The sequence below is a fragment of the Podarcis raffonei genome, chromosome 7, assembly GCF_027172205.1.
Source record: "Podarcis raffonei isolate rPodRaf1 chromosome 7, rPodRaf1.pri, whole genome shotgun sequence".
Taxonomy (NCBI): domain Eukaryota; kingdom Metazoa; phylum Chordata; class Lepidosauria; order Squamata; family Lacertidae; genus Podarcis; species Podarcis raffonei.
The window spans coordinates 7,901,687-7,928,424 of NC_070608.1; the positions used below are offsets into that span (position 1 = coordinate 7,901,687).

Below are 26,738 nucleotides of genomic sequence, written 5' to 3' on the forward strand. Positions count from 1 at the left end.
AATTGTCTTTCAGTTCAAATATTGCTTTGAGATGTGTAAATTAGGGAGGTCTGCATTAAACTGCAAGTCAGTCTGCATGTACACTCCTGTGTCCCTCACACTCATTTCTTACCCCTCCTTTTCTCTTGTAGTGCAAGAGCTAAACTTGGGGCAGTTCCAATGTAATTTTGAATTGACACTTCTACACAGTTTTGGGGAAACCACATGCAGGTGTGAGGCAGGCCTGCGTAGGATGAAAACTGAGGACTGGTGGTTTGGGGCATGTGGTGGAAATGGCACAACATGTGTTTGAGGGGAAATGCATGGGTGTATACAAGATATATTTAAAACCCTGTTTTAAACAGGGTGTGGTTTACATTTTAATTACACATGGCCACACCACTCTTACTGAACATTTCCTGCAGCCAAATTGGCCCTTCTGCAATTTCATACTGGATTGCACTGTGCTGAGCAACGTGGCTAAAACTGGCAGGATTGCGTCTTTCCCTATTAGAAGAAATCATTACTGTACAGAGAGCAACCGTGAGGCAAATATAACAAAGAGTCTTTGAAAACCAACAAATTTATCTCGCTGTTTACGGTATTACTGTCTTCAGCCTTCTGTCTGAACTCAGTGTGAGAAGGGAGGTCTAAATATTCTGGGAAAAGATCTCTCAAAGCACCTATTGTAGAGGTTTGAGAACTGATTGAGAGTTTTGGTTTCAAATCTGGTGCCTTTTCCCCCCAGGGTGGGTGGGGGAAAAGGAGGCAAGATTCCAGGCAGGAATTTTGGGCGTTGCCCCAGTAACCCGACTGCAGCACACGCCAGGAAGAAATGTGTCACCATCAGTTGAATGGGGACGTCAAGCGTATCCCCAGAAGCGGGGATAAATGCCTTTACAAAGATTGTTTGTAGAGATCCTTAAACAAAGCAGGCAGGGTTAAGTTGCTGTGGTGATCAGTGGAGTGTGGTGAGAGATCATTTGCTTACTTCAAAGAAGCACACTTTCCATTAGTTAATAAGTTAGCAGCTTTTCTCAACTGGAGAGCCCTCATTACTTTGTGACTGGAGGCTGATGAGACAGTACGAGCAAAATGGTAGCAGTGTTCAAAGTCTCCTGGTAGGTGGGATGGCATGAGAGGATACACAACTCCCCCCCCTATTTTCTCTGATATCTCTGTTTTGCTTAAAAACCGACTTTGGTTGTTTTGGATCATTTACTTACATAGGAGCACAAGTCAGGTTTGCAAGGACAATGTTTTCAGTTATAGACGCAGTTCTATTGGAGTTGAGTAAGTTTTGCTAACCTTCCAGGTTTGGCCTCGACAGCAGCTGTGTTAGGAGCAAACTGACCCTACTCCTGCCCTTTCTCACAAATGATACTGTCACGAGATTAAAAAAACAAACCATAAGACTCCATTTACACAGTGGACTTCCTGAGATACTTGACAATGATAAAATAATAACTGGTGCTCAGCTGAAAATCTTGTTGGTGGCAAGGAAAGAATAAAATAGAGAAAGGCGAATTCCTGGATGCCAAGTATTCTTGGGGCAAGTTTGGGGTTTGGGGCAAGGACTCTTTGGAGAAAGAACACCATCAGAGATTTAAAGTCATGAAATTTGCAGCAGAGTAAAACCTGCTCCCTAATCCATGGATGCAGAGTTTACATGCTCGGAGATGTACATGAAGACAACTTCTATCCCCAAAATTTGTTTTTGCTGCATAATGGCAAATCGGGAGAAGCAATTTCCTCTCTTGTGGGCTTGCTGTGAAGCTGTCAGAGTTATGAATGGTAAAGCTCAGCCATTATATAAAAATTATCTCTGTTAATCTGTGAAGCTGCAGTAGCAAATTCTGCAGTAAACTCTGAATGTGGGATGGTTTCGGTGCTCGGAAACTGGTGCTGTTCATCTTCAGTCTCTAAGCCATGGGTAGGCAAACTAAGGCCCGGGGGGCGGATCTGGCCCAATCGCCTTCTAAATCTGTCCCATGGATGGTCTGAGAATCAGTGTTTTTACATGAGTAGAATGTGTGTTTTTATTTAAAATGCATCTCTGGGTTATTTGGGGGGCATAGGAATTTGTTCATTTTTTCCCTTCAAAATATAGTCTGACAAAGTCTGGGGGACAGTGGGTCAGCCCCCTGCTGAAAAAGTTTGCTGACCCCAGAATTTCCTGGCTGGTTCCAATGCCTTGTAATTTTCCTGCAAGGGAAGTATATCCTAAAAATCCACATTAAGCTTCTCCACCTCCTCCCGTTGCTTTAATTGACCCTTCTGTTCATCACAAACAGGAACTGTTTAACCATGCCCTGTGTTGCTGAGATGTTTAAAGCCTATAAAAGTGATGCTGTTTCTTCTGAGCTTCACTTAAAAAACACTGAAAGCCCATTTCAGATTGCTTGGTTGTTTTAATGTGCTGCCTTCTGCATTGATAAATCAACAATTCAACATGATCCCAGTTAATGATCATATGTATGTGTTTGTGTGGAGCTAGAGCAACAGAGTCTGTTGATCACATTCTATGGAATTGTAACTTATATTCTAAGAATTCTCCCAGGAAAAACTCTTCTGTAGATTTGGAATTGTTTTACTCAAGGGATGTCTCTTCCCATATCACTGAGAGGACTGAAAAAAGCAAAAGAAAACTGACTTCAAGGAAGATTAGGAGGAATGTTTAATAATAATAATAATATGTTTATTTGTTTTTAAGTGTTTTAACTAGTTGTACAATTTTAATTGTGTGTTTCATTGTATTGGCCTGTGACTGTAATAAATCATTCAATCAGAAGTAAAAGAATGGACAAGAGGAGAGAAGGAGGGAAATAGAAAATGGAACCATATAGCAAGATGGTTAGAATTCCTTCCAGCGAATGTCAGGACTATTGACCGGTCTTTGCATCAACACCTGCCAGAGACAGGGGGTGGGGGCAAGACGTGGCCAAGAGCCTGTTCAGAGAATGAGTTGTGGTGACCCTCCTTTTGGCTCCTGTGCCAGAGGGGTCAGGCCTCTGCAAAGCTACCAGCATGACAGACTCTTCCATGAATGCTGTTTGTGTAGCAACAAGGGCCTTGAAATCTCAGTGTGGGCTCTTAGAAGAACTTTGTTTTCAGGGAGTCCTTTCCCTGACTGTAACATGCTTTGCCATAGAAGCTTTCCTTCCTGCTTCCTTCATCTCGTTCTCCCCTCTATCTCCTCTCTAAATTCCAGACTATGAGAGAAACCCAACCGTCTCCTGTTTAATCAAGTGAGGTAACCAGAGGAATTCATGGAGATAAACATGGAAGGTTTTTTCTTCTTCCCCAGATTGGTGCCCCATTCTAAAGTATTGTTTCCCCTCTCTTTCTCTCTGCTGCCTGTTCCCAGACTTTTTAAAAGACTCTTTTGTCTGACTATTCCCCTTTAGAGCTTCTGAGAGCCACAGCACAAGAAAGAGTCCGACATATTTGCAATGTACAGAATTATAGAACTCTGTAATTCCACAAAGCTATGAGTTGCCATTGTTATGAAGTATACGTTAATTTAACTGGAAACTTTTTTGGTGTTGGGGTGGGAGTTCTTTTGTTTTCTCTGATCAGGACCCTCAAAATAGCTTCAGTTTTTGCTTTGCTTTAGGTGAGATTTGGCAGCAATGCTACCTCTCTCCCTGTATCTATGATATTTATAGTTGCCAGGCCAGAGACATTTTGGTGGCCTGGAAGCTTGAACAGTTATGGGAGCTCCTTTGGTGCTCACCTTTAAAGCCCTAAATGGCCTTGGCCCAGTATACCTGAAGGAGCATCTCCACCCCCATCGTTCTGCCTGGACACTGAGGTCCAGCTCCGAGGGCCTTCTGGCGATTCCCTCACTGTGAGACGTGAGGTTACAGGGAACCATGGAAAGAGGGCCTTCTTGGTGGTGGCACCCGCCCTGTGGAACACCCTCCCATCAGATGTTAAGGAAATAAACAACTATCTGACTTTTAGAAAACATCTGAAAGCAGCCCTGTTTAGGGAAGTTTTTCATGTCTAATGTCCTTCATGATTGTGTTGCATTTTATTCTATGACATTACTTTTTTGCACTTAATTGACACCTACACGATTTAAGCTGCAATCCATTATCCATTTAGGCTGGAGTAAGCCCCATTGAACTTAGTGAAACTATCTGTCTTTCTATCTGATTATCTGACAACTATCTGACTTTTAGAAGACATCTGAAGGCAGCCTTGTTTAGAGAAGTTTTTAATGTTTGATGTTTTATCGGTTTTTTCAATATTCTGTTGGGAGCCACCCAGAGTCGCTGGGAAAACCCAGCCAGATGGGTGGGGTATAAATAATAAATCGTTGTTGTTATTGTTACTATTATTATTTTATTATTATAGAAGTCAGGTCTGGGTAATGATTGTTATCTTCCTCAGTGGGCTTGGTTACAAAACCTTTACAACATCTATGCTACTAACTCTCAAACTTTGAAATATAGACAACAACAAAAAAAGAATCAATTTGAATTGTGTGACACAAACCGGGTATGCTAGACTCTTAAAAAAAAAAAAGTGATGTGGACCAAAGTTGATTCTGGGACCCCTCCAGGGTTAGGGCCCCTGAAGCTTAAGCGTCTTTAGTTTTTTAATAGGTTTGTCCCTGACAGTGCAGGGATAATTATCACTACTACTGAGAGCTGCTGCAGCCGTATTATCCCAAGAGCTTGCTGAGCAGAGAAGCAGGTCACATGCGATAGAGTCAGATTAGTATATATCTGGTGTGTGTCAATCTCACACATGTTCATTCATAAATCCATTCTGTCCTGATTCCATATTAATCTGCATTTAGAAACAAAGCAAACACACCCACAACTGCATGTAGCACACAATTCAAGAGTTGTGACCCAATTTCATCAGGGTGTAACTCTCAGTTTGTGTGACTCTCAGAGGCATTTGCTGGGTACTAGGTGAAGGGTGCTCATCCAGAATTTGCTGTCGTGGTATAGTGTGCGACTACAGTTGATGGAGACGCAATTGTTCTTCTTATTCTTGTTGTTTGCAGGCTGACAGCCACTGAGCCACAAATGTAGCACCTAGGTCAGCGGCCAAGAAGCCAATGTTTCATCAAGTGATGATTTGAATGAAATATTTTTTATTTATTTTTAAATCTCCATGTCAGGCTTATTTTCACAAGTCCCCCACATTCCCATCTTGGTCTTGATCTTGACAAAAAGCAAGTATTTCCCCTCCCTATTTCTGCTAAAAATACAAACAATTGTTGTATATCATATGATGATGATGATGATGATGAAGACTAGTATCATTATTAGTATTAGTATTAGTATTATACACTCCCGGTTTCCTAAAGGAACCAGCACATAAGCACATAAATACGGCAATATGCTTAACTGTGAAGACAGGAGTGCCTGGCGTGCTCTGGTCAATGGGGTCACGAAGAGTTAGACACGACTAAACGACTAACAACAACAAATTCTTAACTGTATAAATATGCTTCATACTTATAAAATTATATGGTAGAAATATAGTATAGCACGAAGCTTGTGCGTTTGTATGCATTATACATATAATACATGAATTGTATGTCTTATATTTGCACACATCACATGTGACTTTAATTAGTTTAAGACCATTTTTAATACGGAATTTTAAATTGTTGCAACATTCCCTGGGGCCTAATTATTGTTGAAAATGATATGTTAAAAAAAAGAACTAATATAGAAAAATTATAGAGAGAGAGTGCCCCACTGGGACCTGGGACAACAGGGTTCAAAGCTCTTTGGAGGAAAAAGGTGTGATATGCATGTGTTAAATATATAAAGTGTGCTCGAAATTATACACACAATTATCATTAGCATTATTATTTCAAGCTATCAGACGCTAATGATAATTGTGCCTATAGAGCTTAAGGGGGTGTACATTGTTCTCTCCCATCCTCATTTAATCCCCACTACAGCCTTGTGAGGTAGCTTAGGCTGAGAGACGGTGACTGGCCCAAGGTCAAAATCTTCATGGCTGAGCAGGGAATTTGAACCCTGTTGTCCCAGCTCCCAGTGGGGCACTCTCTCTATATAATTTTTCTATATTAGTTTTTTTTTTTTAACATATCATTTTCAACACTAATTAAACATATTTTTACATCTTATTCAAATTTTTCACTTCCATCAATCCCGTCTGAAAATTTTCCAATCTAATCTTTCAGTATGCATTTCTTATCTTCCCTATTACATTTCAAACTCATAACCAATATCTCTATATTTTTCTACTTTGTAACACTTCCTATATTTCTCCTTACAAAACTTTTTGTAGTCCTACTAGCGTAATTTGTTGATTACAGTTGCTCTTCAAATAATTCATATACTTCTTCCAATCTTCTGTAAATCTCTGGTCCCGCAGGTTTCAAATCCTTCCTGTCATTTTATCTAATTCTGCATAGTCCATTAATTTCATCTGCCATTCTTCTTTCATCAGAATTTCTTCTTGTTTCTATTTCTGGGCTAACAATACTCTTGCCGCAGTTGTTGCATATAAAAACAATTTAACATCTTGCCTATTAATGTCCTGACCTATAATACCAAGTAAAAATGCTTCTGGTTTTTTAAAAAATGTATATTTCAACATCTTTTTCATCTCATTATATATCATTTCCCAGAAGTTCTTTACTTTTTTACATTCCCACCCAGTGGGGCACTCAAACCACAACACTACACTGGCTTTTATACAAACCAAATCAAAAACCTTTGGCAATGCATGGGTGGCTCTGACCAGAGCCGGCTCAAGTTATTTTGCTGCCTGAGGCAAAGGACAAGATGGGCAGATTTAGGTCTGATAAGGCCCTAATCTACTGAAGGTAATGGGGCCCTTTATATGTCCAGCTGTCCTTTGTCAACAACAAATTGTTACTGCTTTTTGTGTTGTATATATGCTATATGGTTATCTAAGGACCTAATAGGTATCTCAAGCCATCTGCCCATGTTGCCATGCAACCAGTCCATGCAGAATGTAGGCACCCTATATACAGAAATGAGCAAACCAGTGATATTTTAGGGAGCAGGCTAGCAGGCAGGGCCCATTACTTACATCATAGGAGCCTACACAGCACAAAACATTGTTGCTGTATGTAGGTTTTATTTTATTTGTTTTTTTATCTTATATTTTGGAAATGTATATCCAGGGTTTTTTTTCCTTTTAATTTTTTTGGGGGCCCCGAAGAGAGTGGGGCCCTAAGCTATAGCTTGTTTAGCTTATACGTAAATCTGGCACTGCCTGAGGTAAAGGACAAGATGGCGCCCTTCCCCAAAGCATATGCAGAGAGACCACTTGTCCCTACAGTATCTGCCGCCTGAGGCAACTGCTTCACTCTGCCTCTTCATAGGGCTGTCCCTGGTTGTGACATGAGGGAGCAGCAGTCCACTGTTGGAAAGCTTGTTCAGGTCAGAACAACCAAATTCCAAATAGATAGATAGATAGATGATAGGTAGATGATAGATAGATAGATAGATAGATAGATAGATAGATAGATAGATAACAGATGACAGATGATAGATAGATAGATGATAGATAGATAGATAGATAGATAGATAGATAGATAGATAGAAGATAGATAGATAGATAGATAGATAGATAGATAGATAGATGATAGATAGATAGAGATAGATAGATAGATAGATAGATAGATAGATAGATGATAGATAGATAGATGATAGATAGATATAGATAGATAGATAGATAGATAGATGATAGATATAGATAGATAGATGATGATAGATAGATAGATAGATAGATAGATAGATAGATAGATAGATAGATGATAGATAGATAGATGATAGATAGATAGATAGATGATAGATAGATAGATAGATGATAGATAGATAGATAGATAGATAGATAGATAGATGATAGATAGATTAGATAGATAGATAGATGATAGATAGATAGATAGATGATAGATAGATGATAGATATTAGTGTATTGCCCATAGGTGAGGTGCCCCCAAGCCTCTCCTCATATTTTGCCTTTTATAGGGGAAACAAGTATTCCACCCCCCAACCAGATTTAGGCCTGTGGCTCCATCACTCTTCAATTCCTATAAAAAGGCATGACACACTGGCTCTTTCATTAACACAATCCTGTGCTGCGCTAAAAAAGAAAAGGTTAGATTTCATCCATGGAGCCAGAATAACTTCCACGCAGATATAAAAAGCATGAAGTGATTGGCGTGTGTGAAATCTGTTTCTTTTTAAAAGCCCCTCGCTTGGGAGTTTCAGGATCTACTGAGAGACGGGAACAAAGGGTGGGGAAGCCCCCCCCCCCTGAAGAATTTAGCTTGTTCTTTTGAAAGTTGTTTTTTTTTTTTTCATCCCTTAACATTCCTGAGATATGTTGCCCAAACTGGACAATATAAAGAAATCAGCTCAAAATTGCCTCTGAATTTTACCTAAACAAGAACTACTATGAGATTGCTCATAATAATAATAATAATAATAATAATAATAATAATAATAATATTTTCTTATTTATTTACACCCCACCCTTGTGGCTGGGTTTCCCCAGCCACTCTGGGCAGCTCCCAGCAGAACACTAAAAACAGAATAAAACTTTAAACATTAAAAATTTCCCTAAATAGGGCTGCCTTCAGATGTCTTCTAAAAGTCTTCTAAAAGTCAGATAGTTGTTTATTTCCTTGGCATCTGAAGGGAGGGCATTCCACAGGACTGGCGCCACTACCAAGAAGGCTCTCTGCCTGGTTCCCTGTAACTTGGCTTCTCACAGCGAGGGAACCACCAGAAGGCCCTCGGCACTGGACCTCAGTGTCCAGGCAGAATGACGGGGGTGAAGACGCTCCTTCATGTATACTGAAGTTAGGAAAAATGTCTACTAAAATCCTGGTGAATTTTCAAGATGGTTTTTTATTCAAAATGTAAATGTGGCAAATATTGGAGACTGGAGAATTTCAGATTGAATTTGAGACTGGAGAAAATGAGAAATGGCGGGAAACCGATTTTGGCATCTTTCCCACCTAAATCAAAATATCACCTTTCTACCTTGTCAATAAATACTATATCTAGTGAACAGAACTCTGGATAACTCCCCATATTAAATGGTTTGGAACAACATTATTTTTTTTTAATGGACAGGTGAATGGTGATAGTTACATTCAGGTGTGAACATATCTGAACACTGGTAGTGGTTTGGGAACTGGTTTTGGATGCATGTTGAAGATATACTAGTGCTTTTCTAGCTCCCCAGCCAACTACTGGTGATCGCGGAGATGTTAATATATATGGAGAAGGAAAAGGTTGAGCTATTTTCTTTCCCTGGGGACACAAAAGCTGGGCTGAGCGCACTCCAGGGCATTTAATGTTTAGCCTTCAGACTCCATGAGTCTGTCTGCTGCAGGCAAAAATACACCTCCAAGGTCTCAGCTGGTCCTTGCTCTGGAATTTCAGGGCTGCTACTCTGTCAGGGGAGCATTTATAGCTTCTCTGAAAGCCACCACATCTACGCAAGAGATCAATGTGTGTGAATTGCAACCTGAGCATAGTGCAGGGAGCAAGAGATTGATATAGGTTTTCTGGAAGGGCCAGACTGTGGGATGTGATCCACGGGTAGCAGTCAAGTACAACATTCCTTGTAATGCTGGGGTGGACATGCAAGGTAATGTTTGGTCCAACCAGTCGAAACTTCCTGTTCCTCCTGGCGGCACTTGGAATGTCCCCCATCATATGGGGTAAATCCACATGTTGCTATTTGTAATTTTAAGTCTTTAAGCCTGCCTTCAGGTTTGATACGGTGTACTGTGTGAACGTGAGTCAACTTACTTTTTGTTGACTGTGAATAGGATTGTGTTGTCTTTATTCTTTTAAGAGAGATTTAAGGGAAATTACCAGGAACGTGGGGACACGGGTGGCGCTGTGGGTTAAACCACAGAGCCTAGGACTTGCCGATCAGAAGGTCGGCGGTTTGAATCCCCGTGACGGGGTGAGCTCCCGTTGCTCAGTCCCTGCTCCTGCCAACCTAGCAGTTCAAAAGCACGGCAAAGTGCAAGTAGATAAATAGGTATCGCTCCAGTGGGAAGGTAAACGGCATTTCCGTGCGCTGCTCTGGTTTGCCATGAGCGGCTTAGTCATGTTGGCCACATGACCCGGAAGCTGTCTGTGGACAAACGCGGGCTCCCTTAGCCAGTAAAGTGAGATGAGCGTCGCAACCCCAGAATTGGTCATGACTGGACCTAATGGTCAGGGGTCCATTTACTTTACCAGGAACATACAATTCAGTTTGAGACAGATTGAATGGCACAACACCTCCCATGGCCCCTTTGCATTGGGAGGTGGGGAATCTGTCAAGAGCTGCATTTCCTTGGCAAGGTGGTGGGATCTATTGAGGACTGCATGCTGACAGTGGGTGGGGGTGAAAACTGAAAGTGGGAAGAGTTTGCAACATTGCGGAACTGCATAGCTATCTCTCCTCCTTTCTCTGTGCCACCTCAATGTTCGTTCCATCTCTCTCTCTCTCAATTCAGGGGCGTCTTACTCATAGGGGCTAGTGGTGTGGGGCGCCGGGGCATCAAGTTCTGGAGGGTGCCAGGGAAGAGGCGGAGGCTGGATGCGGCATCTCCTGGCATCAGCTTGCCACCCCTGCCCACCTCCGCCATGCCGGGCCGAAGCAGCGCCACGCCCGGAGCCTCCATCTACTGTGGCCATCCATGGCACAAAGTGGCCAGCTGAGCCGGGAGGCACCGCGTCAAGCCTCCACCTCTTCCCCGCAGGAGGAGCCGCCCTCTACAGCTTTGCACCACGGTGCCGGATATGCTTAAGATGCCCCCCCTCTTGCCCTTCCTCTACAGTGGTACCTCGGGTTAAGAACTCATTTCGTTGTGGAGGTCCGTTCTTAACCTGAAACAGTTCTTAACCTGAAGCACCACTTTAGCTAATGGGGCTGCTGCACCGCACCACACAATTTCTGTTCTCATCCTGAAGCAAAGTTCTTAACCCGAGGTACTATTTCTGGGTTAGCAGGGTCTGTAACCTGAAGCGTCTATAACCCGAAGTACCACTGTACCTGTTTTGTCCCCTCTCCCACTATTTTAATCAAGAGAATTCTCATTATTTTACTCCCAAGAGCATCGGAACAAGCTTGACACTGCCCCATCTTACAAAGCCGCCTGAGTTTATACTCTCATTCTGGTTTCCGTCAGACTTTTCCTATATCCAGTAGCAGAGGAAATATCCTGTCTGCTATGACGGGTAGTAGATCTTCTCAGTGGATTTGCTATGAAAACGAGCATGACATGGAAGCCAACCTTGTGATGTTTTTATTTGAGCCAGGATTAGGGTTTTCCAGAATATTAAACACCAGGAATTGTTCTCATGGATTATGGTGCTGCAACTCTGTTTCAGTGAGTTAGGCAGCTTGCGACTAGAAAAAAGAGTTTCAGATATCATGATGCTGTTCGGACACCTTGTGGAGAATTGCTGGACTACACCCAGTTTGAGTTGCTATCTGCTAACATCCATTTAGAAGGCAACTATATCATGACTAAGGACTGGGAACAAAATTGACTCCATTTGCATTTAGAGGTGAACTTATCTAATTTTCACTTTCTGAAACAAAGCCATCTTTCTGAATTGACACTTCTTTGAATTTTGCAGTTCTCAAGTAATATGTATAAAATGAATATACTAGGGAAAATGTGCATAAAATGAATATATTAGGGGAGCCAGTCACCTTGATCATTTTGGTTTCCATTTTCTGAACCTTTTCAGACTCTACAATATCTTTTTAGATGTGAGGTGATCAGTGAATCTTTCATTCCACTGCCTCTTCGACCACCTCTGTCTTTCTCTGCTACATCCTGGGCCTTTCCAGACTCTCAGACCTCAGATCATGGCTACACAGTGCACTCATTACAAGGTCTCTGGGCTCTGGTGTCTGGTTTATACACTGAGTAAAATGGGGTAACAGCTTCTAGAAGTACTGGAATGGGTTGCTCAAGTTCAGATGGGGAAATTGCATTAAAACAAACAAACAGAAAACAGATTCAGATAGGAGGGGTAAAGGGCATGTGGAGAAGCAGTCAGCCATGTGCTCCACTTGTAGCTGGACTATGTACAATCTAATTACATGCCCTCCAACATCCTGGGAACAAAATTTGGGATGCTCCTTTTTACAGTCGTACCTTGGTTTTCGAGCAGCCTAGTTCTCGAACATTTTGGCTCCCGAATGATTGAAACCTGGAAGTGACTGTTCTGCTTTTTGAACCTTCTTTTGGAAACTGAACATCTGACAGGGTTCTGCGGCTTCTTATTGGCTGCAGGAGCTTCCTGCAGCTAATCAGAAGCTGTGCTTTGGTTTTCGAATGCTCTGGAAGTCGAACAGACGTCTGGAATAAGAATAAGATCTGCCATTTGACTATTGATTCAAAACCTAAAAATGTATTTTATACAATTGACTTTTTATTTCTATTCTTTGTATATTGTATTGTTGTTTTGTTGCTATGGCCAATGGCTGGTGCAAATAATGATTCATTCATTAATTCTGGAACAGATTCCATTTGACTTCCAAGGTACAACTGTATATCCTGAGTTTTTGCACTTGCATGGGAGTGCGAGACCAAAAACACTCATTTTTTGGGTCTTGCAAGACCAAAGAGTGAGAGGCTTTCATTCCGACATGACGCAGTTAACTCATGCCAGAATGATCATCTTTTGGCCTTGTGCTCTGGTACAAGCTCGAGAGCCAGTGTGGTGTAGTGGTTAAGAGCGGTAGTCTCATAATCTGGGGAACCGGGTTCACGTCTCCGCTCCTCCACATGCAGCTGCTGGGTGACCTTGGGCCAGTCACACTTCTTTGAAGTCTCTCAGCCTCACTCACCTCACAGAGTGTTTGTTGTGGGGGAGGAAGGGAAAGGAGAATGTTAGCCGCTTTGAGACTCCTGAAGGGGAGTGAAAGGCGGGATCCCTTCCAATCAGGATTCAGGCCTCACCATGGGACTGAAACTGCCTTGGTCGCGCTGGTTGATGATCTCCGGCGGGCTAGGGACAAAGGTGAGAGCTGTTTCCTAGTTCTGCTGGATCTCTCAGCGGCCTTTGACACCATCGACCATAACATCCTTCTGGACCGTCTAGAGGGGCTGGGAGCTGGGGGCACTGTCATACAGTGGTTCCGCTCCTTCCTCCTGGGCCGTGTCCAGAAAGTGGTGGTGGGGGATGAGTGTTCAGACCCCTGGGCTCTCACTTGTGGGGTGCCTCAGGGTTCTGTCCTCTCCCCCATGCTTTTTAATATCTATATGAAGCCGCTGGGAGAGATCATCAGGGGGTTTGGACTGGGTGTTCATCAGTATGCAGATGACACCCAGCTCTACCTCTCCTTTAAATCAGAACCAGTGAAGGCGGTGAAGGTCCTGTGTGAATGCCTGGAGGCGGTTGGAGGATGGATGGCGGCTAACAGATTGAGGTTGAATCCTGACAAGACAGAAGTACTGATTTTGGGGGACAGGGAGCGGGTTGGTGTGGGGGATTCCCTGGTCTTGAATGGGGTAACTGTGCCCCTGAAGGACCAGGTGCGCAGCCTGGGAGTCATTTTGGACTCACAGCTGTCCATGGAGGCGCAGGTTAACTCTGTGTCCAGGGCAGCTGTCTACCAGCTCCACCTGGTACGCAGGCTAAGACCCTACCTGCCCGCGAACTGTCTCGCCAGAGTGGTGCATGCTCTAGTTATCTCACGCTTGGACTACTGCAACGCGCTCTACGTGGGGCTACCTTTGAAGGTGACCCGGAAACTGCAATTAATCCAGAATGCGGCAGCTAGACTGGTGACTGGGAGTGGCCGCCGGGACCACATAACACCGGTTCTGAGAGATCTGCATTGGCTCCCAGTACGTTTCCGAGCACGATTCAAAGTGTTGGTGCTGACCTTTAAAGCCCTAAACGGTCTCGGTCCTGTATACCTGAAGGAGCGTCTCCACCCCCATCGTTCAGCCCGGACACTGAGATCCAGCGCCAAGGGCCTTCTGGCGGTTCCCTCATTGCGAGAAGTGAGGCTACAGGGAACCAGACAGAGGGCCTTCTCGGTAGTGGCGCCCGCCCTGTGGAACGCCCTCCCATCAGATGTCAAAGAGATAAATAATTACCTGACATTCAGAAGACATCTTAAGGCAGCCCTGTTCAGGGAAGTTTTTAATATGTAACGCTGTACTGTTTTTAACACTGATTGGGAGCCGCCCAGAGTGGCTGGGGAAACTCAGCCAGATGGGCGGGGTATAAATAATAAATTATTATTATTATTATTATCTTCTTCTCTGGAACAAAAAAACGGGACATTCTGGGATCCAGCCAGAAGCTTGTTGGCTTCTGTAATTCCAGGACGTCCTGCTTAAAAATGGGGTGGTTGAGCGGTATGTATTTGTCCACCATGTTCTGCTACACATGTAGACCCAGCATGAGCCTTCAAGCCTGACTTTCATATGTCTCTGAATACCAGTCACTGAGAATCACAAGTTGGACTTACAGTAGCTCCTGCTTGCATCTTGTTGGCCACTGGAAGAACAGGATCCTGAATTATATAGGTCTTTGGCCTAAGTCCTTATTATGTTCTTAATCAGCTCCTATTCTGCCTCTTCCACTTCCCTACATCACCTCCTATTTACAGCCATGCTTCGCAGAAGAAACTGTTTTTATTTTTTATTTTATTCTGCAGGAGGCACAAAGATTTACACAGGGAGGGTGCAACTTAGGTTAAACATATACAGCAGCAGCCAGGGACACTGCTGTGGGTATAATCTCACAATGTTCAATCAGTTCTGTTCAGAGGGAATGATTGTAAATAAACTTCCCAGGGAGGCACAAGTCTAACATGGAGGGGCCCAGCCCTGGGGATAATTTCCGGTCTGTTGCTTTGAGTGTACTATCAAAGAAGGACTTGCATCAACCTAAATAATGTGCTAATCTTCTCCCTTCAGATAACTGGGCTTCTGCTTGTAACAAAGACATTTTAAGCTGCTTTTTTTGCACACTGGTGAACTCTGCACTGTTGCTTTTGTCTGTGTACAGTTTGCAGCGTCTCGAGGAAAACCAGGAGAGGAAGCAGCTTCCCAATGAAAAGATGTACAGTTGGAAAACCATTTCTTATTTTCTCCTCCTCTAATATTCTTCCTCTCTCCTCCTGCCCTTGCGGGTTGGTGATTCCTTCTCATGATAATTACATTTTTCTCGAATTTTTCCTGTGTCTTTTTCTCTCCCCACTCCTAGATATGGATATGTAGAATAACTACCATTGTGGAAGGAAAAAAGGGAATACTATATTGGAGAAGAAGAAGGGAGTCATGTCCTTTGCAGGAAGATACTCGATACCTTCCACCTTGATACTGCTTTTGCTCCTTTGGGGTGGAGAGAACGTTCAGGCACAGAGAGCAGGTAAGCAGGGGCACTCTTTGTAATTGAATTGTAGACAAAGGAATTATTTTGTGCTTTTTTTGTTTTTTTCACGTGTTGTGGCGTGCAGATCAAAAATTTGAAATGGATGATACATGACTTTTTTTAAAAAAATACCATTTCTTATATAGAGTTTCAGTAATTCAGACAACAACCCTATAAGGAAAGGTAAAGGTTAAGGGACCCCTGACCATTAGGTCCAGTCGTGACCGACTCTGGGGTTGCGGCGCTCATCTCGCTTTATTGGTTGAGGGAGCCGGCGTACAGCTTCCGGGTCATGTGGCCAGCATGACTAAGCCGCTTCTGGCGAACCAGAGCAGCGCACGGAAACATCGTTTACCTTCCCACTGGAATAGTACCTATTTATCTACTTGCACTTGACGTGCTTTTGAACTGCTAGGTTGGCAGGAGCAGCGACTGAGCAACAGGAGCTCACTCCATCGCGGGGATTCAAACTGCCGACCTTCTGATCGGCAAGCCCTAGGCTCTGTGGTTTAACCCACAGCGCCACCCGCGTCCCAATAAGGCAGATCAACATTATTTATTACCTCTGTATTCTGGTGACTGGGGCAGAGTCCTAGTGGCTTACCCAAGATCACTTGGCTAGTTCTTGGCCAAGGTGACAGGTGAACCAAGGACTTCTCAATTGGTAGGTCAGGTTGCAATCCCACGTACATTTACTTGGAAGTGAGTTCCATTGAACCCAGTGGGAATTGCCTTTAAAGAAAAATGCATAGCCACTACTCCATTGTAGATCTTGTAGGCAGCATGTAGGACTCTGCTAAACTTCTGGAAGAAAGAGGGGGATGCGCTGTTTTGAAAGGGATATGTGTCTTTCATTAGATCAATTGTCAAATGATCTGATAAACACCTGTGATCTTAGTCATAGATGTAACTGCCGAAGATTGAGACAAACTGGCAGTAGGAATGAAATGCATGACAAAAAAATGATTTGTGGTTAGGAATGCATGTGTTTGTTGAAGAGGTCCCTTGTTTCTGGTATGGAATCCCTGCATGCTGCAACAGATTCTGGGGCCTATTCCATACTGCACTGTCAGTTCACACAGAAGACTGTCCTGGCCTCCTAAATTTTCCTGTTGCCCTCATGACTACTGAGATCATATCCTAGAATATGCTTCTCTGGATCTATGCATTGCAAAAGTGCATTTATTTATTTGTTGATTTATTTAATCATTTGTAGCTTAAGATCAGTTAACCATAAAATTAGGAAAACTTCCTTAAAATACCCAGTTGAAATAATAAAAAGAAAGTCTTCACTGAAGATCAACAGGGAGGGAATCTGTCTGATCACAGCTGGAAGGAATTTCCACAGAATTCGACCCGTAGTGATGAGATCCTGGTGGCTATAAGATATGCAGAAGACCTCAGTGATTGGGTGGGGATTAAAAAAATCATATGAGCCTTGAGGTATCAAGTTGCTAAGGGCCTTGAAAATTAATTCACAAAACTTGAACCTGGCCTAGTAGCATATCAGCAGCCAGTGCAAGTTTAATTTAGTCCAGTGAGTCCTTCAAGGACATTATGTTCACTGAGCCTTTCTGAAGAATCTCTGATAAACCTCCGAAGAAGCTCTTTGGAACATAGTTTGAAAGTCATTGGTCTAAAACTGCATTTATTCATTGCACGAAAGCACTGACTTGGTCAAAGTTAAAAGCTTTATTCAGGGATAATCATGTATGCTTTGAAATATGAGGTCAAGATGCCCTATTGCTCTCTCAAAATGGTATCCTGGGTTTGATCCTTGACTTGCTCTTCACTGGCATGTAGCAACACTTCCTTAGCAATTGAATTCTTCAGTTGTCAAAAAACTCAGTCTCCAGTCCAATGATTCACCCCCTTTTCAACACTTAGGTTTTGTTGTTTGTATATATATATAACAAATCTTGTAAAACTTCTCACCGCTGTAAAAGAAAGCATTTCTCCAGGCTGACAATAAATAAAATATAATGGTGCTTTTAAATGAGAACATGGAATGCCAACTGTTTGCTATTACTGTCTGTGGAGGCAGGTTTGAAGGCAGGCAACTCTTGATCTGCCAAAAAGTTCTTAAGCATGTTGAGTTAAAGGGGAATGCAAGGAGGGGGAACAGAGAGCAGTCTGTTAAGATTTCAAAAGAAAATAGTTGCCTCATAGACATGCAGACAGAGTAGGCGAAAGCACAGCAGCCACAACAGAGAGAGAAAAGAGAGAAAGTTTGCATAACAAAGCAAAATCTGTTTTCAGATCTGCTTTGGGCCTTACTAAACTCTAAGGACAAACTCGGTAATGGTTCTCCAAGGTGGAACATCTTCTGTGGAAGGCTGACCAGACATTCCCCCAAGCAGAAATTGCTATGATGAGCAGAAATGTCCCCAGATGTTGTGATGTTGGTGGCTGTCTTCTTCTACCATGTCTCAGGAGACACTCATTTTTCCCTTGCAGGTTGCAAGAACGTCCACTATGACCTCGTCTTCATCTTGGACACCTCCTCCAGCGTGGGGAAAGAAGACTTTGAGAAGGTCCGCCAGTGGGTGGCTAATCTGGTAGACACGTTTGAGATCGGACCGGACAAAACCCGGGTTGGTGTTGTCCGCTATAGCGACAGACCAACTACTGAATTTGAGCTTGGGAAATATCGGACTCGGGAGGAGATCAAAGAAGCTGCAAGGAATATCAAATACTATGGGGGCAATACAAATACTGGTGATGCCCTACGGTACATCAACACGTACAGCTTTTCCACAGAGGCTGGTGGGAGGCCAAGTGACCGCACTATCAAAAAAGTGGCTATTCTTCTGACAGATGGCCGGAGCCAGGATTATGTCTTGGATCCTGCCACTGCAGCTCATAAAGCAGGCATAAGGATCTTTGCTGTAGGGGTTGGTGAGGCCCTCAAAGAAGAGCTGGATGAAATTGCTTCAGAGCCCAAGTCCGCCCATGTGTTTCATGTCTCAGATTACAATGCTATTGACAAGATACGTGGGAAACTGAGGAGAAGGCTTTGTGAAAGTAAGTAAGAAAGTCATTTCTTTGGCACAAAGGTTTTCACAGCCAATCTTCTATGGGCTTGGAGAGCTATGGCTTCATTAGATGTGGTAAAATGAAGGTACCACCACATGTCAGGTTAAATTAAGAATGTATAATTTTATGTAGAATGTTTTAACATGTACTCTTTCTATCTTAGCAGTCTACTTGAATTTAAGTCAATGGATGTGGCCTTGGACCCATGCTCTCATGTGGACTTGATGGTCCATATGATGCTAAATATGACGTACATATTTAGCAATGTACATAGCATGTGACTCTTTCATATATGATGATGCCATCACACATGAGCTTTTCTTCACTCAATGGTTATGTGACTTGTAAGGTTGAAAGAGAGACAATGTGTTCATTTAAAGGCACCTAGGGGAGTTAGGGGATAGTACCCTGATATCTAGAGATCTCTGTTGGGCGGAAGGCCTACAGCATGGGTAGGCAAACTAAGGCCCGGGGGCCGGATCCGTCCCAATCACTTTCTAAATCTGGCCCGCAGATGGTCTGGGAATCAGTGTGTTTTTACATGAGTAGAATGTGTCCTTTTATTTAAAATGCATCTCTGGGTTATTTGTGGGGCATAGGAATTCATTCATTTCCCCCCCCCCCCCAAATATAGTCCAGCCCCCCCACAAGATCTGAGGGACAGTGGACTGGCACCTTCTGAAAAAGTTTGCTGACCCGTGGCCTACAGTTTAGTGGTTGAACATCTGCACTGCATGCAGAAGGTCTCGGGTTCAATCTGTGGTATCCCTGTCCCTGGTAGGACAGGGAAAAACTTTTGTTAGAAGCTCTGGAAAGCTTCTGCCAGTCAGTATTGGTAATACTGAGCTAAATGGACCAATGATCTGACTTGATAAAAAGCAGACTGTACATCATGAAAAGGCCATTATGGAGACAGCCTCCAATGTATCATAGAAAGCAGCTTTGCACATTTAAATTTTATTTTAATTGAAAGGCTTCACACACCCACACACCCACACACCATTAAATAGACTACAGGAAGCTCCCAAATGCTTTGGATTTTGCATCTGAGGGCTTGTCCCCAGAGCAGTCTTTGGCCTTACACATATTGTTAGACTCCAATTCCCATCAGCCCCAGCCAGCATGGCCAATGGTCAGGGATGATGGGAGTTGCAGTCCAGCAATGTCTGGAGGGCTAAATATTTCCATCCCTGGTGTACAGCTGTCTTCTATTGAGTTAGAACATTGGCCCATCAAGTTGAGTATTGTCTACCCTAACTGGCAGTGGTTTTTGCAGAGTTTGAGATCTCCAGTCCTTCCTTCAGATGTCAGGGATTAAATCTAGGACGACCTGCATGCCAACCAGATGCTCTATCACTGAACTACTCCCCTTCTCTGTGTGTGAGGTGTCCCTGCTGATTTAGACCTTTCTGTGTGCTCTCTTAGAAGTTTCAGAAATATGCTCCTTGGACGTCTTCATACAGATGAATCAGACAAGGTCTTGTCATAGGATTCAGCAGACTTGCGGTCTTGGGCAGTTGTCAGTTCTCAGAGAGCTGACAGGCTAGAAGATGTTTAAGGCAGACATAGGAAACAAACGTGACTAAGGTTCAATTTACACATTGGGCAGAATCTTACCATTCTTTCCTCTGCATTCCTGTATTCTGAGCTGCCTGGGCAGGCTGAGAATCTGACTAGAGGAAGTGTGACAGAGAGAAGTTGTTAATAGCTCTTCCACTTTTAAACCTTCCCAGCAAAATCCCCCTCACTAAGCTGATGGGGAGAAGATACAGGGACTCCATCTCAACAATGCAGAAATTTGGGTAAGCCATTGGAATGCCATGCAGCAATGCATTCTAAAATAGCTGGATATCGAAACCTCGTTGTGATTTACATGTGCTTAACACAGAGACGTGGTCATTAAAGTAGCTCAGATTGCGCTGGCTGGCTAAGAATATTCCTTTCTCCTCTTGGTGGTGCAGCACACTGCTTGTTTAGGAACCGGCCGGTTATTTATTCTAGCTGAAATTGCAGGGTTAGTGTCCCAAACTCCCCTGACATCAAGGAGTTACACTCAAAAGGCTGGATTTCCTGCTTTCAGCCTACAGTATGATCATCTCCAGGTTTTAATGTTGAAATGTCCTCTGGTGCAGTCGGGTTGATGCATCCAATCAGGGGCATACAACGGGAGGGCACCGCTCGCATGGTGTCTGTACAGGCTGCCACGTGTGCCCAGTCTGTACGGGTTGCCATGCATGTGCTACCAGGCAGTTTGCCCCGGCCTTCAGCGTCCTGCCCCAGGTGCCGGAGAGCATTCATCCACCACTGCATCCAATTGATGGCCGGTTCATCATGGTTCCATGTGCGTCACAAGTTACCGTATCTTTCGCTCTATAAGACGCACCAGACCACAAGACACACCTAGTTTTTGGAGGAGGAAAACAAGAAAAAATATATTCTGAATCTCAGAAGCCAGAACAGCAAGAGGGATTGCTGCGCAGTGAAAGCAGCAATCCCTCTTGCTGTTCTGGCTTCTGGGATAGCTGCGTAGCCTTCATTCGCTCCATAAGACGCACACACATTTCCCCTTACTTTTTAGGAGGGAAAAAGTGAGTCTTATAGAGCAAAAAATAAGGTACTTTTCTTTGATAAAAATTCATTTCGTCACTTCTGGTCTATGCTTGGAAATTCATACCTTGGAAGGAAGAGCTGAGATTTGACTTCTTGAGAATATGTTTCTGTGTGAGAGCTGCAAGTCACCTTAAATTGTGAAACCTCAATTTACCTGTATGTGACTGAATACCACTGAAAACAGTGGCAGTTTAGAAGCACACTGTGAACTATAGCGAAAACTATGGCTTTCCGCAAAGAATCCTTTGAACTGTAGTTCATTGAGAGGGGTGAGGATTGTTAACAACTACAATTCCCAGCACCCTGAACAAACTACAGTTCCAATGGTGCTTTGGGGGAAGCCATGAATCTTAAAGTGGTATTAGAGTGCTTTAGATGATATAATGCGGATATGAACAAGGAATGATAGTTTATGGGTTAGTGAAACCTTCAGCTCCATTCATTCATGACACCCTGCCAGAGAATGATTTCTCTCTTGGGCTGACTGGCTTCCTTCTCTTTCCATAGTTCCACGCCCAGTTTCAGAGTTCTTGCAATGTCACAAATTGTGATTCCCCCCCTCTCAGCTCTGCATACTTTTCAGCCCCCTCAGTGTCACTCATGAAGCCATAAAATCCCACACAAAACCAGAATGGTCCAAAATCTTTGTCTGTCTCGCGGGTCCCAAAATGGCTTTTCCTTGACCGTATCTCATTTCAACCCTCCAGGAACTTTGCAGTTTTATGAATGCTTTCTCATTTTAGCTGAATTCCTGAGGGCTCGACAGGAATCTGGAGAGTGAATTGAGGCTCTACAGTTTCACTCTGCCAGATGTGCTCATGTACCACAGGCGATGTGGCAGAGCAAAACATGTTCTTTAGTTTGTCCTGTTCAGCTGGAATGGGACTCAGTTCAGCTGACCATGTGGCCCAATTCTCATGTTCATTTCTGGTCGTCAAGCCAATGCAGCCTCTGTGATTGTTGGGAACCGATTGACGTGCTGTTCACTGCTTTCAATGGTCTGTTGGCCAAAAGGCAATATATAAATAAGCCATAGCATAATATTCAATGCCAGGGTCATAGTAGCAGCGATAGCTAGAAGCAAGCTTAGTGGTGCTCCTACCAGTGGGCCAACAAAATGACATTTTATTCTGAGCATGGGGTTGTTCCTAGAATTGTTCTTCTGATGTTAACTTGAAAAGGAAACTAAAATCGCTGATTCTCCCAGTTTTACCTTTACGTGGCATTCTTAAAGTGTGTGCTTTCTTGAAAGTACCAAACCAACAGCTGATCCCAGGATACACCAGGCTCTTCTGAGTTTTGTTTGCTCATTGCCAGAGGGCTAGTTTGCTTCCCTTTTTATAGCTTCAATGAGAGGAGGATTTATTTTTGTGTGTGCAAAATGGGATTTGTCCTTCCGCAAAATGCAAACATAACCTAGGAACTGGGGTCACGTTGGTCACCAACCCTGCTATTCATGATGGGTGGGTCAGTGAGCTACTGAGTCAAGAATTTGTCCCCATCTCAGGATGTCTTACTGCAGATGTTCAGCTTTTTTGTTAGGGAAGGGAAACAGAGGACAGCATTTGTTCTTCCCATCTCATGGGAGTGGTACCATCATCTAAGTATGTAGCTTCCAATGGAATTTTGTAAAAGCTGTACTCCAAAATGTAGCTTTCTATTAATGGGCAGAACTGGTCGACTCGTATTTGGGATGTCCTGGACGTGTAGGCTTTTTGGGGGGGAGGAAACCTAATGCCACCTTGTATTCTGCCTCAGCTCTTTAGGGAGATAAAAACCAAATGAAACAATTATTTTCTGGCTGTAAAGCTTTTTGTTTTTTTTCTATAGGATCATGCAAATGCAGCTCCCCCCAAAAACACACACCAGCTAACACAGCAATTGAAATAGTACAATACTCACTACCTCTGCATCCCCTTTTCATTCTGCTGTATCCATAAATACATCCCAACATAGGAGCTGACTCCTGGAGGGTCAAGGTCGCTTTGGTCAAATATAAAATATTTGAGGAGGTCAGCCTCCCTCCAAGGTTTATGGGCATTTCCATTCAATTTTGTGGATGTGCTGCATCATGTGATTGATTGTGTGGGGCTGGGATGGCTTAGCCCACAATATTTTGGTCAAGTTGGCACCCCTGCACTCCAATACCAGTTGAGCATCCTCCCAGATCCAGTATGGCAGTATGTGGCTACTAGATTGCATTAAGCTGGATAATAAACAACAACAACAACAACAACAACAATTTATTATTTATACCCCGCCCATCTGGCTGGGTTTCCCCAGCCACTCTGGGCGGCTTCCAACGGAACACTAAAATACAATAACCTATTAAACATTAAAAGCTTCCCTAAACAGGGCTGCCTTCAAATGTCTTCTAAAAGTTTGGTACTTATTTTTGTAGTCACAAAGTGCAGGAGATATGCAGGAAAATATGATCCAGGTCACATTTAAGAGCAAACTTGCCTAGTTTGCACTTTTCAAAACAAATGTGAACTGAAACATCACTATCCTTCAGAATTTTCACTTCTGAGAATTTTGCAATTCAGTTTCCCAGCCAATTCATGTGTCCAAAAAGCATGTACTAGGGTAAAGGGTATTCATGAAGGAACATAGCAATGTCAATAACATGCAAAAGTGCATTGTATTAGGTGAAACAGTTGTGCAGAAATGTGTATATTAGGGGAAATTGCATGCAAAAATGTGTGTATTAGGATTCACCTTAGAAAGCTGATGAATCCTCAGAAGGATTTAAAAAAAATAGTATTTTTTTATTGATTTTATATACCACCCAGTACCCCCTGGTCTCAGGGCAGATCACGTGAAAAAAAGAAAAAGAATTTTGCAAACTGATGTAAAGAACCAAACTTAAGATTTGGGGATGAAAAGTTAAACTGAGAGAAATCCAAATTGACAGATTTGTCTGTCCCTAGTCATAAAGCGGAACATGGCTGGCATCTGTCTGTCTCGGGAGACAATGGAAGACTGCCCCTTTGGAGATGAAAAAATGTTAGCTGATGTCATTCTGCTTTTGATGAAGCCCAGCTCCCCTTTGGACTGCAGCTTTCTGAAGGAACTTTCCAATTCTACATTCTCTTTTAACCAAACATCTAATGGATGTCACTTCCCCTGAAATTTTGATTCTCACAGCTGACTTCCCTTCCCACCTTCCAGACTCTTGGTGAGGGGAGGAGGAGTACTGCTCAAGTCTAGACATGTAATTCTGTCTCTTTGATTACTTAAGCAGCTGTAGCGAATCGATGCCTCCCAGGAACAGAGGTTATAGTGGAGTAGGTGGAAAAGTGGGAACCCTAAACCTCCACTGCTGATTAGAAGGCAAGGCATGGGGCTATGGAGATTGCTGGCAACAAGCTGAAAACTTTGCTTGCGCATAAGGCTGCAGAGGGGCAATGTGGTTTGAGAATCTGCCAAGTTGTGTTTCGTAGCAATATGTGCAGGCGAAAGCACTGGGACAGAGCAAGGGTGCATATCACTCCTGGCTTCTCCAAGGGCTGAATTCAAAGATGCTCCACTAATGTAAATCACCTGTGTTGTTGTTGTTGTTGTTGTTGTTGTTGTTGTTGTTGTTGTTAATTTATTTATTTAGATCCTTCCTTTGCAAAGCTCCTTGGGATTTTCAAAGGTATGTTAATGAATGGAATGCCAGCAATAGCAGGAACAATCCTGAGCAGAGAAAACTGAAAGGTGAAATATCTAAAGAACTATCACACGGGAGGTGTGTAAACTTGTTTTCTGCTGCTCCAGAGGGTAGGACCCAAACTAATGGATTCAAATTGCAAGAAAAGAGATTCTGACTAAGCATTAGGAAGGACTTTCTGACAGCAAGGGCTGCTTAGCTGTGGAACGGACTCCCTTGGAAGGTCGTGGACACTTAGGACCCAGGGAAGCTGGCTATGGAGGGAGAAGAAGAACATCTTCAGCAGAAGGTCCCCAGTTTAATCCTTGTGATCTCCAGATAGGACTGGGAGACCTCTGCCTGTAACCCTGGAGAACCATTGCCAGCCACTGTATACTGTACTGATGGGACAAATGGTTTGACACAGAATGAGGCAGCTTCCTGTTTTCCTAGTGAAGAGAATCCTAGAGTTGGAGAGAACCTCCTGGAGCAGCTAGTCAAGGCCTCTGATGTAAGCAGAGTTGTTGTTGTTGTTTAGTCATTTAGTCGTGTCCGACTCTTCGTGACCCCATGGACCAGAGCACGCCAGGCAGTCCTGTCTTCCACTGCCTCCCACAGTTTGGTCAGAGTCATGTTTGCAGCTTCGAGAACACTGTCCAACCATCTCGTCCTCCGTCGTCCCCTTCTCCTTGTGCCCTCCATCTTTCCCAACATCAGGGTATTTTCCAGGGAGTCTTCTCTTCCCATGAGGTGGCCAAAGTATTGGAGCCTCAGCTTCACAATCTGTCCTTCCAGTGAGCACTCAGGGCTGATTTCCTTAGGAATGGATACGTTTGATCTTCTTGCAGTCCATGGGACTCTCAAGAGTCTCCTCCAGCACCATAATTCAAAAGCATCAATTCTTCGGCGATCAGCCTTTTTTATGGTCCAGCTCTCACTTCCATATGGAAATGGAAGCAGAGTTAAAGGTAAAGGTAAAGGGACCCCTGACCGTTAGGTCCAGTCATAGCTGACTCTGGGGTTGCGGCGCTCATCTCACTATATAGGCCAAGGGAGCCGGCGTACAGCTTCCGGGTCATGTGACCAGCATGACTAAGCCGCTTCTAGCGAACCAGAGCAGTGCACGGAAACGCCGTTGACCTTCCCACCGGAGTGGTACCTATTTATCTACTTGCACTTTGACGTGCTTTTGAACTGCTAGGTTGGCAGGAGCAGGGACTGAGCAACGGGAGCTCACCCCATCGCGGGGATTCGAACCACCAACCTTCTGATCGGCAAGCCGAAGAGGCTCAGTGGTTTAGACCACAGCGCCACCCGCGTGTTAACCCGCAGAGTTAGAAGTTCCCAAAACAGATGGTTGTCCCCCTGGGGTCTAGAGGAGGGAGAACCTACTCTAGGTGAGCATACCCTCCAACATTTCTCAAATGTAAATAGGGATGTCCCATTCCATAATGATAATTTTACTATTTATACCCCACACATCTTACCTGGTTGCCCCAGCCAGTCTGGGCAGCTTCCAACATATATAAAAACATAATAAACTATTAAAAATTAAAAAAAAAATCAACAACTTCCCTATACAGGATTGCCTCCAGACGGCTCAGGGGTTGGATAACTCCATACCCTCCAACATTTCTTCATTGAAAATAGGGACGTCCCACATACCCTCCAACATTTCTCCTATGAAAATAGGGACATCCTAAGGAAAAGTGGGACATTCCAGGATCATATCAGAAACAGAACGGCTTCTCTAAATCAGGGGCATCCCTAGAAAATAAGGGCACTTGGAAATAACCAGCATATCAGCACCTATCCTAGTTGTTGTTGTTGCTTTACATGACCGCAATACCTCAAGGACTGCCTCTGAACCAACCTGGACCTTGTGATCATCTCCTGAGGCCCTTCTTTGTGTGCCTCCTCCGTTAGAGATCTAGAGGGTGGCAACACAAGGATGGACCTTGTCTGCTATGGCTCCCCTCTCTGGGAGCGCTCTCCCCAGGGAGGCTTGCCTGGTGCCTTCATTGCATATATTTCAGTGTCAGGCAAAAACGTTACTCTTCAATCTGGCCTTGGACTGATTAAAC

The 26,738-nt window shown here is 43.6% G+C and overlaps 1 protein-coding gene across 1 annotated transcript in view; it reads left to right on the plus strand.

Moving 5' to 3' along the window:
• Window positions 1-26,738, plus strand: part of COL22A1 (collagen type XXII alpha 1 chain) — a 180,345-nt gene that overhangs the window by 8,042 nt on the left and 145,565 nt on the right. Inside the window, exons 2-3 of the mRNA XM_053395231.1 lie at window positions 15,207-15,371; window positions 17,832-18,398. Of these exons, the coding sequence (XP_053251206.1) occupies window positions 15,281-15,371; window positions 17,832-18,398 (658 nt within the window). The 5' untranslated portion in view covers window positions 15,207-15,280. The remainder of the gene's footprint in view (window positions 1-15,206; window positions 15,372-17,831; window positions 18,399-26,738) is intronic.